Source organism: Camelina sativa, chromosome 16, assembly GCF_030686135.1.
Source record: "Camelina sativa cultivar CO46 ecotype springtype chromosome 16, ASM3068613v1".
NCBI lineage: Eukaryota > Viridiplantae > Streptophyta > Magnoliopsida > Brassicales > Brassicaceae > Camelina > Camelina sativa.
In genome coordinates this window covers 937,969-949,565 of record NC_141895.1, presented here as the reverse complement: position 1 = coordinate 949,565, position 11,597 = coordinate 937,969, and the positions used below count along the sequence as shown (strand labels likewise).

General features: G+C 38.7%; 3 protein-coding genes and 1 non-coding gene across 4 annotated transcripts; all 4 read right to left on the bottom strand.

Moving 5' to 3' along the window:
• LOC104753205 (uncharacterized) lies at window positions 1-921 on the bottom strand. The gene is made up of 2 exons (XM_087490663.1): window positions 720-921; window positions 1-611 (listed from the first exon to the last, which is right to left on the bottom strand). The coding sequence occupies exons 1-2, from the start codon at window positions 919-921 to the stop codon at window positions 1-3; spliced, it is 813 nt and encodes a 270-aa protein (XP_087346789.1).
• Window positions 922-4,166: 3,245 nt separating this feature from the next.
• LOC104753204 (uncharacterized) lies at window positions 4,167-4,994 on the bottom strand. The gene has a single exon (XM_010475492.2). The coding sequence runs from the start codon at window positions 4,992-4,994 to the stop codon at window positions 4,167-4,169; it is 828 nt and encodes a 275-aa protein (XP_010473794.1).
• Window positions 4,995-7,822: 2,828 nt separating this feature from the next.
• LOC147925004 (uncharacterized) lies at window positions 7,823-11,034 on the bottom strand. Its single transcript, XM_087490662.1, has 2 exons — window positions 11,016-11,034; window positions 7,823-9,342 (listed from the first exon to the last, which is right to left on the bottom strand). Exons 1-2 carry the CDS (start codon window positions 11,032-11,034, stop codon window positions 7,823-7,825), a joined length of 1,539 nt encoding a protein of 512 aa, XP_087346788.1.
• Window positions 10,961-11,032, bottom strand: TRNAQ-CUG (transfer RNA glutamine (anticodon CUG)). Its single transcript has one exon. It is a non-coding gene; the product is annotated as a tRNA-Gln (tRNA).
• Window positions 11,035-11,597: the final 563 nt, after the last annotated feature.

Here is an 11,597-nt window from a genome sequence, read left to right as displayed (position 1 = left end):
TCAACCCGATGACATCAAATCATTAATTAGTTTTTCCTTAAGGGCTTTTTCAGTTTTAGTAATTGAATCCTTTTTAGCAATGAGAGCTTCAAGCATCACATGTAAGCTATGTTCCTTTTTCATAGCAAACTCCTTCTCCTTCATAGCGAAATCCTCTTGCTTCATCTCATACATCCGCGTAACACGTTCCAGCTGAAACTCCAAGAAAGCTTTTCCATCCTCCTCCACAGCCGGTTTAGCCTTCCTCTTTGCAGCCTTTGCAGCCTTAACACCAGGAGGAGGGGGCTGTGGTTCATCTTCGACATCAACCACAGGTTGTGCGGACACATCCTCACCCACCACCCTTCCCCTTTTCACTCCATTAACTTTAGATGATGTGCTAGCACACCATTTTTGATCATATCTTAACTCTCGCCAAGCATGCTCCAAGGTAATTCTCTGATTCTGATCATTGAAGTAACTTTGGTGTGCTAGCTTCATCACATCATCTTCGTTTTGTCCACTAGACTTCTCTCTTGTTGCAGCTTCGAAACAACCAACAAACTTGCACACCAAGTCGTTTATCCTCCCCCACCTCTGTTTACAATGATGAGCCTCTCTTTTTGGCCGACCTTCAGCATTCGGACATTCCGCATAGTAATCCTCAATCCTCTCTCAAAATGCTCCACGTCTTTGCTCATTGGATCTGATCGGATCCTTGCTAGTGTTAAGCCATGCACTAACAAGCATGACATCATCAGAAGGTAACCATGCATTCCTTGACTTCCGGTTTTCTAGAGGAGATGCAGGTTCAGATGGAGCCTCCGAACATGGACTCTCACAATGAGTGTATTCGAGGTTTTGGGTTTCAAGTTGACTGGTTAACAGATTGAAGAAGCTTGGGGTCGGACGATATGGATTCATGGAGTCGTCTGAATCCATATTGTGTGTTAAAAGGATATTGAAGAAGAAGTTTTTACGGTTAATAGTGTGGTGTGTGTTTACTTGGTGTTTTTACTATGAGAATTAAGTCTTTCAATTTATATTGTTAGTTAGGTGAATTTAACTTTCACAACTAGTTGCTTTAAATTTTGTATTTATGTTTTAACCTACACTACAACAACCACACAATAAACATCTTCACAACCATAACACAAACCATCATAGTTAAATTTTGATGTAGACCTCTCTAATAGGCAAGTACTAAACGTATTAATAACAACCAACAAACAAAGCAATATCATCAATGTGAGACTCGACTCTTACCTAAAATAACACCAAATTAAATGAAGAAAAAGAGGACGATGCTAAAATACCTTCCTTCATAGCCGAACAAGTAGCAGACTCTATACTCATGTACTTCCATCAATCCATTTGTCCCCATTTAACCTCAAAACAAAATAGAGACATATATCACAATCCGCAAATTACAATGAATATCAAACCAATAACAGAACACAATCACACCAATAACAAAACACAATCACACCAATAACATAACACAAACAGACCAATAACATAACACAATAAGACCAATAACAGAACACAAACAGACCACAAACTGAACACACCAAAACGGAACACAAACACACCTAATTAGAACACTAACAAACCAAAAAACTGAACACAAACACACCTAATCAGAACACTAACAAACCAAAAAACTGAACACAAACGGATCACATGGTTCTCAAGAACCCTAATCCCAATTTAAGCATCACTTATCAATTGTTATACAACACACCAACTCGAAACACAAACAGACCAAATCGGAATACAAAGAACCAAGAACACTAATCCGTGTAAACCATCAATTATAAATCGGAACACAAACACACAAAGAATCCAATTTTTGAACAAACATCAAAAACCCTAATTTGCGATCCAAAATCAAATAAACCTAACTGTAAACCTAATCTTACAATTGAACTGAAAAACTTACACTCTCAATCGGATTGATTCCAGCATTGAATCGCCTTCCCGTTTGCAGCGGCTCCAATACAACCTCCACGACGATTCACTTCGCTGCCGCTACAGTCGCCTCCACCAAGATCTCAGCCGTGTCAAATCGCCTCCGACCAAACACGAGACTGATTCTATAACCTCCAATTAAAGCAAACATCCTTTGTTGGATCAAGACTTCGATCGCGAGTGAAGGAGAGAAAGGGAGAATGAGAGAAAGTGAGAGACGAAAAAATGGTGGTTTGTATCTTAATTTTTTTTTACCCTTTTGTATTTTACAGCCCAACCAACGAAATAATGACACGTAGTGTCCCTTAAAACTGAGTTCAGGCTATTAAATAAGAGGTTCCCTTCAATTTTTTCTTTTCTTCTGATTTATTTTTTTTCTACTAAACTCTAACAACCCCACTAACAACCCCGATCGAGAAGGTCTAATATAAACAAGAGCATTTTAGGGGTGATTGTATTAATAACTTGCAGCATAGGTCTTGTTAGACAATAAACAAATGTAAAAAACATAGATTATTATTCCGCACTCATGTTGTATTATATATTTGTTAAGTATCTCTGTGGAGTACTATTATGTCGATCGAAGAAGACTGAGTTCTTTTAAAAAAAACCTAAATTTTAAGCTGTGCTAAAATCATAGAAACGACTCTTCCCTCCTCTAAAGGGTAAGCTTGTAGTGTCTTAAAACTCTAAGTTCGCTAATAATATAAGTAATTCTAATTAATTTAATTTAAGTATGATTAATTATCTATGTCGTCAATAATGCTAATCTACAAATTAAAAGCTCTTGATGCGTATGCAGCGGGTCCGTTGATTCGATTAGGGTAAGAAATCAGATTCTTCCTTGTTACCATACGTAACTTGGAAATAAAGAGCTATAGTACTGTATATATTATCAACTGTTAAAGATGATTTCATAATAATCTGTTTTTAGTATAAACAAAAGCAATTACTTATAATTTAGTGCTTTGTATTATTGATATCGTTGTTTCACTGTTCAGATTTTAGTTTTTATATATGTTGTGTGAGTGTGACTTATTTACATAATTGTAAACACATGTGCGTATATATATATATATACTCAACAATATTTATGTAGTGTTGTTAGTTGGACTAAATGATAACGTTTTCTTGTTTTTTTATGTCTTTCTTTTACTCCGTATGATTACATTGTATTTGGAACTTATGATCATTACTTTTCTAATTAGGAAGGTACGTATACACTGGTATTATAACTTCGAATATATATTTAGATACGGTTAGTTCACCCAGTTAGAAGTTGGTCAAATATAAACACATTGAAATTACATCCATAATGTTAAGGACATAGGTTTTGTAGAAATTTCATACGTATTATCCATTGGTTCGAGATCTAGTGATGATACTAATTAATAGCAATGTTGTTTTATGTTTGACTGGCTCTCATATCTGATAGTGTACATGTAATACGCAATAAAAAAGATTATAACAAGGCTTTGTGTTTTTATCAGCAAAGGATATATTATAAGATTAAGAATTGAAAAATACAAACTTTCCAAATATGAAAAGTGGGAGTTAGCAGCATTACACACATAATATAATTTTTTTTTTAAAAAGGAAGAGAGAAATCAAATGGTGTAGTAATCATATCATTCGCACTCTCCTTTGTCAATTATTATTATTAAAGGGGTATTTTGGTAATTTAAACAAAATCGTCCGTACACTCTCACTCAAAGGGTCGCTTTCGACCTACTTCACTCCCACTTAAACCGTTAGGTCAAGCTCCCATCTGGGAGAGAATATTTTTGAGATCCATGTTTTTTTAATCTCTTTTAAAAAAAAATATAAAAAATAAAAACTCCGTATATTTTTTTTTTTCTCTTTAGAAAACATAATTTTTTCTTATATAAATATGGAGACAATTTGTGATTTTCTTAGTTGTATAATTTTCACGGAACATGGTAAAACATTAATACATATTCTGCATGGCACCACATTCAAATCCAGTAGTTATAAAATCCAAAACATTGTTCCTCTGACCAATATAGGACTAACTTAGGTGAGATTTTGTGTTTTCATCAATTTTTTTTTTTTTTTTTTTTTAAAAAAATTTGTGAATTTTTATTGAAGAAAAGGATTGTAGGATACTACAATAATTGTTATACATATTAGGCCTTGCCAAAAAAATTAGAAAAACAAGGGCTAACTGAAGAATACACGAGTGCAAATATTACTCGCTATAGGTGCTTCAACCATTGTCCCAAAAGATATTTGAAGTTTTTCCTATGACCCTTTTCAAGAATGGCGTCTCTGACTTGTCTATCCAGAACCTTAAATTGCACATGTGATGGTGTGAAGTTATTATTGTGCAGCCGGTTATTCCTTTCATTCCACAAGGCGTAAATAACAGCCTGTGAAACTAGCCTCCTTAGCGTTTGAGTAGAACTAGCGTCTGAACAATCCATCCAGGCCAAAAGAGCTTCCCAAGTTTGAAACACAAAAGGTCTATAGCCTAGCCGTTTTGTAACCTCAGCCCATAATACCTCACTATAGTCACAGTGGAGGAATAGATGATCCCTGGTTTCAGGATAGAGCCCGCATATGCAACAAGATGTATCGATCTGCATTCCCCAGGTAGCCAATCTAGATCTCGTTGGGAGCTGGTTTAGATGAGTGATCCACAGAAGAAATGCATGTCTTGGGATAGCGCCTTTGTACCAAACTTGCTTTGACCACGGTACAGACCCTTGTCTGTAACGGAGAGCCTCCCAGGTTTTCTGAATATTGAATTTGTTTGAGCGTTCACCTTTAGTTTGCCAGAGGAATGAGTCCAGTTCGTTTGTGGAAGCTGGAAGTTGCACTGTTGTTAATTGAATGTGCAGTTGCTCTGCTTGTGGCGATCGGGCTGGTCTTAGCCTCCATGACCTCTGGGAGCATGCCATGGCTACAGAATAGTGTAGAGGGATGCCAGTTTGACTTGGTCCCGTTGGCCCCAGGAAGTTGATGAGCGGTCCAAAAGGCGTCCACCAATCATGCCAAAAGCTTACCCGTTTCCCATTTCCCATCTCAGATCGTAAGAAACGACTTGCAAGGGGATGCAGCTGCAGAAGTGTTTTCCACGTCCAAGATGTCTGTTTTCTTTTCATCTATCAGCCAAAAAACTCCATCTTTGATCTTATTATTCCTTAGCCATTTTGCCCAGAGCGAGTCATCTGCAGAGAAAAGCCTCCAAATCAATTTAAGACAGAGGACTTTATTCCACATTGAGAAGCAACGAAGACCCAGACCTCCTTCCTCCTTAGGTAAACATATCAATTTCCAGGCTACTTTTGCGTGAGGTTTCTTTGTAATATCCCCAGACCAAAGAAATCTAGCGCATAAGCTCTCAACTTGTCTGATGCAGGCTTGTGGTAAAATAAACGCAGAGGCCCAGAAATTTATCGTGCCATAGATAACAGTTGAGATCAGCTCCCTTCTCCCCGCATATGAGAGTGCCCTGGCGGACCAACTTGTGAATCTCGAAGTAATCTTGTCAATCAGAGGCCCATAGTCTGCAACACGCAGCTTCCTGTGCATAAGTGGCAAGCCCAGATATCTGATAGGAAGTGAGCCGAAGCTGAAACCAAGGGAAGCCATCCTAGAGGTTTCAGTTTGGTTCACTCCTGCAACGAAAAGATCAGTCTTCGACTTATTCATAGAGAGTCCAGAGTTATCAGCGAAACCTTGAAGTGCCCTCGTGATGTTATCCAAAGAGTCTTTTTGACCATCAAAGAAATTCATGATGTCATCTGCGAAGGCCAGGTGGGTTACTTGAGGGTTTTCAGCGTTGGGATGATGACCAATGAGTCCTCTGCTGTATGAACTGTTCAGGATTTGCGTGAAAACCTCCATAGCCAGAGTAAACAGGTAAGGAGATATGGCATCACCTTGTCGAAGCCCTTTTGCACCCTTAAAGAAACCACAGGATTCACCAATTACAGAGACTGAGAAACGAGGAGTCGTGATGCATTCAGTGATGAGTTTGACAAAATGTTCAGGAAAGTTCAGTGTCTTCAGAGTAGCGATAATGAAATCCCAGTGAACGGAGTCGAAGGCCTTTTTGAGGTCTACTTTAAGCATTCCCCTTGGAGAAATATTTTTCAGATTATACCCTTGGACCAGTTCCGTAGCAAAGAGTACATTTTCTACCAAGAGACACCCAGGATGAAAGCGGACTGGGTGTTGGCTATGAGCTCAGACAATACCGTCTTTAACCTGTTAGCCAACAACTTTGACACTACTTTGTATATCGTATTACAGCAGGCAATTGGTCTGAAGTCTGTCATCCGTGATGCATTTTGCGACTTCGGGATGAGCGTGAGAATGGTAGAGTTCCATTGCTTGAGGATACATCCAGAGTTAAAGCATTCCAAGACTGCAGAGATTAGATCAGATCCAACAACTTCCCAGTGAGCCGTGAAAAATTCTACAGAGTAACCATCTGGTCCAGGAGCCTTGTTTTTTGGAAGGGAGAAAACCACTGCTTTGATCTCCTCTGGTGAAACGGGAGCAGATAGGACTTGTAATGCCTCAACAGAGCATCTCTGAGGGAGAAGCAGCTGGAGCTCCTCAACAGACAAGGGCGTTGCATTTGAACTTGATCCTAGGGTATTCTGAAAAAACTCGACAGCTAAGCTCTGGATACCAACCTTCGTGTCGACAATACGATCAGTTTCGTCAGTGAGAAAGAGGATTTGATTTTGAGCTTGTCTAGATAACACCACCCTGTGAAAAAACTTTGAATTCTTGTCGCCCTCTTCAAGCCAACAAATCCTTGATTTCTGTCTTAAAAAAATCTCCTCTGCTTTTGCCAGTAGACACCAAGTTTGATGTGCTTGTTTTTCTCTTTGCATTGCTTGGTCAGAGGATCACTTAGAAGGATTTGCTGACAGGCAAGAAGATCTTCATAAGCGTGAAGCACTTTCTTTTCCAACTCTGAGTAGTTATTTTTCCTGAATTCACTTATGACTGCCTTTAATTCCTTCAGCTTCTTCGAGAATTTCAACATTCTTGAGCAATCAAAGTTTAGTGCTGTCCACCACGTCTTGATAAGAGGTGCAAAATCAGGGTGTTGATTCAGCATGGTCAGGAATTTGAAAGGCAGGTTGATCTTCGGCTTGTTGATATCCAGAAAGAGACAACAAGGGCTGTGATCAGAGAAGCCTGGTTCACCAAAAACTCCAAGTGATTGCGGAAAAGCAGACATCCATTCGTCGTTTACCAAGATTCTGTCCAACTTCTTCGTGATCGCACCGGGTTCTTGCCTGTTTGACCATGTGTATGTGTTACCACAAAATGGGAGGTCAGAGAGGTATGAGTTGATCAGTGCTTGACTCATTTCTCGCATTGCTCTGGTGTAAGTATTGAAGAGTGGATTTGAATGTTCGTGGGGATGCAGGACTTGATTGAAGTCCCCAAGAACAGTCCAAGGTTTGTTCAGAAGCTCAGGTGAGGAGGCAAATGTTTGAATTTCTGACCACAAAAGCTTCCTCTCTTCACTACTGCTCGATGATGCATATACAAGAGATACCACTATCTCCCTTTGCACAAAAGGCAACTGCACCAAACAGACTATCATCTGAAGGGATTTAGACAAAATTGTCACCTTTACCGTAGGATGCCAGATTAACCAGATCTTCCCAAGGTCTGAGTACTCATTATTATCCGCAAAAAACCAACCCGGAGCCACAGTAGAACAGACACGCTGCGTCTTCTCCGGTCTTACATGAGTTTCTATTACACCACCAAATAGAGGTTTATGTACCTTTATCCATTTTTTAAGGCTTCTCCGCTTTGCAGGGTCGTTTAGACCTCTTACATTACGACAAAAAATATCCATATATGGGATATTGAATTAGAGGTTTAAAGGGCCTCCAGCCCTTACTCGAGAATCCTTCTTCTTCTTCAGCCGCTTGGATATGACCTTGAGGAAGCGGTCAGAGTCCTCATCAGGATTGTCATCATCCCCGGGAATGGAATCATTTTCTGAAACTTCCCCCTCTTCTCTGGCCAAATTCGCACTTGGTGATAGATGAGAGAACAGGTTTGCAGTTAAGTCGATACAGAGTTTACCTTCATCAAGGTTCAACTGGAAGTCCTTTGCAATTTCCTGAGGAAGATAGTTGGTCTCCTTACTATAATGCACCTTCCTGTTACTTGTTACGCCAGCGAGAGCCTCATTTTGTCCTGGCTTGTTTAGTACGTGAGTCGATGGAGGTACTGAGGTCCCAGATATGGCTTTGTCTTTGTTTGCAGCAGAAGAAACTGCATTTACTTCGACAATAGGCAGCTGACTCTGAATGGGTGCCTTACCAGCTTGTTTGTCTTTCTTTGCTCTAGGACAGGTCACCGTAGTATGCTTGACCGAGCCGCATAGGGTACACAGGGGTGGGGCACTTGTACAGCGGGATACAGTGTGACCTACTCTTTTGCAATGACTGCATAGTGATGGCAGCCATGGGCTAGATACTTGGATTCGTTTGATCTGTCCGGATTCGAACCTTGCATTAACAGCTTCTGGCAGAGGCTTGCGTGGGTTGATGACCGTGTAGACTTTAGCTACTTCTATGTTAGTTAGCTTTTCTGTGTGCGGGTGAAGACAGACCGGATGTCCAACTAGGCCTGCAATGTGTTCGAGCCCTTCTCTGTTGAAGAATTCAAGAGGAACTCCATGAAACTCAAGCCAAACCGGAACCAGGGTCAGTTCAGGCTTCTTAGGGGTGGTATCTGGGGACCACTTGGCTACGAACATTGTCTGTCCGTCCACCTGCCAGAGACTTTGACTGAGTATTCTCCTCCGCGCATTCGGGCAAGGGACCCTAAACAGGAACGAGTGTCCTTCCATTTTTGAGATTGTAATGTCTCGACGCTGTTTGCTCCAGATCCCATTTACTATAGCATGAACTGCCCCTCGAGCAGGGGGTTCTTCGTAGAACTGTCCTAATATGAAGCTATTCCATGCCTTCTTATTCTTTTCAATGACCGAATTAGGGATAGTAACACACGCTTCACCAGATTCAAGAGTGTAAGGAGTACCTTTCTTTTCTAGCTGAATCGAGTTACCAGCAACCAAAGCCTTCCAGGGTTGGTCTTCACTAATGCGGGGAGCTCCGGGAGCTGGAACTGTCTTGGTCGAATCCGAGGCGATGACATGTTGCTCAGCAACTATACCCAGATTTGCAGTCAGAGGTACAATTACCAAAATGTTGGTCACTATAGCTTCGTTTCTAGATTTTGGGGATCTAGGGATTTCGATTGCCGCAACTTTATCCACCAGTTTGATGGATTCGCAGGAACCAATTTTCTTATCCTTGGCTGACTCATTGTTGATGTCAGGCAAGTCAATTAACGGTGAACAAATAGAAGTTTCCCCAACTGAGAATATTTACAACCCAAATATTCTCCAATATATATTTTCATCCATTATTGTTCTCTTTTATTAAATAGGTTTAAAGTAGTTGGGGTATATATGACTCAAAGGATTCCCCAATATATATTTATTTATTGTTCTCATTTTCTTATTCGGCTAATCAAATGTAAAAGTTACATCACAATTTCGACAATGGATTTGATGTTATCAACTTATCATTGTAAATGGAAAGTAAAGAACAGCCAAAAGACAAAAACATAACATATGTATATCTTTGATTCTGAAATTAATTATTATAACGCTGTAAAATTTATGTGTGGCTTTGGATGAATCCGAGAGTGAGTGAGTGACTGATATAATAAATTCAGTTTTAGATTGATGTGAAAAAGGTGAATAATAATCATATAAGAGAAGAGGGGACCATAAAGATAGATACAGTAATCACATGATCTTCTTCTTGATCAGACTGCGAAGACGGGCCTCAATTTCTCTTCCTCCCCCATTATTTGTCCCTGCATTAACCTTCTGGTTCGGGATAAGTCCTCCTTACTCAGACGTTTATTTTCTTTAAAAAATGGTATTGCTGAAAATTAACATTTTAGCAAGTAACAGCCTTAACAATAAATGTTCGAACTAGAACATATTCCAACATATAGTAACTAAAAATGTAAATTTAGAATATCTCAGTGAGCTTAAAGAATGACAATTATTGAAAGAGGGTAGGGACCAAGTGAGGAGGAGAGTTTCTAGGCTATATGGACTTCCGAGGAACCGAAATTATTGAGAGATGACAATGAGAAATGGAGGCATGCAATTAGTTTAAGTGTAATGAATTGGAAGAATTAAATTATAAACTCGACTAGATTAGTAGATAGGTGTTCATTTATGCTCCCATTCTCATTTGTCATTAACTATATACTATCTCATGTCCTCCTCACTTTTCCACTTGATATTTACCTTTTTCATTTCTGAAGAGTTTTAATATCAAAGTCCTGGCCAAAATTTATTTTCAATTATGGAGAGCATGCGAGCCACCTACTTCTCCTACAACACGGTTTCAAGCTTCGTAGTTATTCTATTAGGTCGTTGAGGAAATACATTTAAAAAAGTTTCAAACTAACTTTTAAAATTGAAGAAATATCACTAAATACCACAATTGGTTTTTACAATTGGAATAATGGCGCTTCCCTCAATTTATGTTAATGTTTGGTGCTACATTTAGGCAAAAAAAAAAAAAGAGTAAACTTAATGTGTATGTGTGGTTAACTCTTTTACAAATTACTCCTTCAAGGTATACAAATCCAATTATTTGATCTTCATAGTTTTAAGTATTCTTCCCACATAAAATACATAATCAATCTTCCTAAGTTCTAACAAAACTAAAATTATCAAACTGTTTGTTGCGGTAGTCCATATTTACAAGACATGGGCCACAACAAGGGAAGATGTCAACGAGCTCGCATTGTTATCTAAATTCTTATTGGCACTACTCAAATGAGGCCCTTTTAGACATTTCTGGTTAGGCCTTTTAGGCCATTATATCCTAAAACACCATGGGCTAACTTCTCAACAAGAATAATAAAAAGTGTAAAAATGGAAAAAAAGAAAAAATCAATAGAGATAAGGTTCCACCGAGACTTGAACTCGGGTTACTGGATTCAGAGTCCAATGTCCTGACCACTAGACCATGGAACCATTTTGCACGGTTCCGCACAGTACTCTTTGAAATTATCGAATTAAACGGATTTCGTTATTACTTCGTTAGTAGGGAAATGTGGAATAAAGTCAATAACTATATTTGGATCCATGCTAGAACACGGATTGAAATTTCTTTTATCTGTATTATAATTTTAAAATAAAATATAATTTATAAGACGGTTTAGCATTGTAAATTGAGAAACGATTATTATTATTATTATTATTTTTCTTTTATGAATATGAGAGATGTATTTTGGTGAATGGAGATCCGAATGATCTATATAAATATTTTTTAACCAGGACTGGACCGGCCGGTTTGATCCAACCACAATCCGATAGGTATTCCGGTCCGGGTAACCTCTAAAAACCTAACAAATAAAACCCGCTAAAAAAACGTGAACCGGTAGTTGAACCGGCGGGTCAGACCGGGTTGTCGGTCTGTGACCAAAATATTTTATTTTGGTCACACTTTAAAATCAAACCAAATTAAAAATAAATGTTGTTATTTATAAAAGAATCAGTTAGTTATTTTATCTAATCATTTAAAAGTTTAATTTTAGTT

What these genes read in the sequence shown, in the direction of transcription:
- LOC104753204 (XM_010475492.2), bottom strand. Translation starts at nt 4,994, where the DNA reads ATGGGAAATGGGAAACGGGTAAGCTTTTGGCATGATTGGTGGACGCCT.
- LOC104753205 (XM_087490663.1), bottom strand. Translation starts at nt 921, where the DNA reads ATGGATTCAGACGACTCCATGAATCCATATCGTCCGACCCCAAGCTTC. An exon ending in TGATGATGTCATGCTTGTTA is followed by an intron (nt 612 to 719) that starts GTGCATGGCTTA and finishes CGAATGCTGAAG; the next exon opens with GTCGGCCAAAAAGAGAGGCT.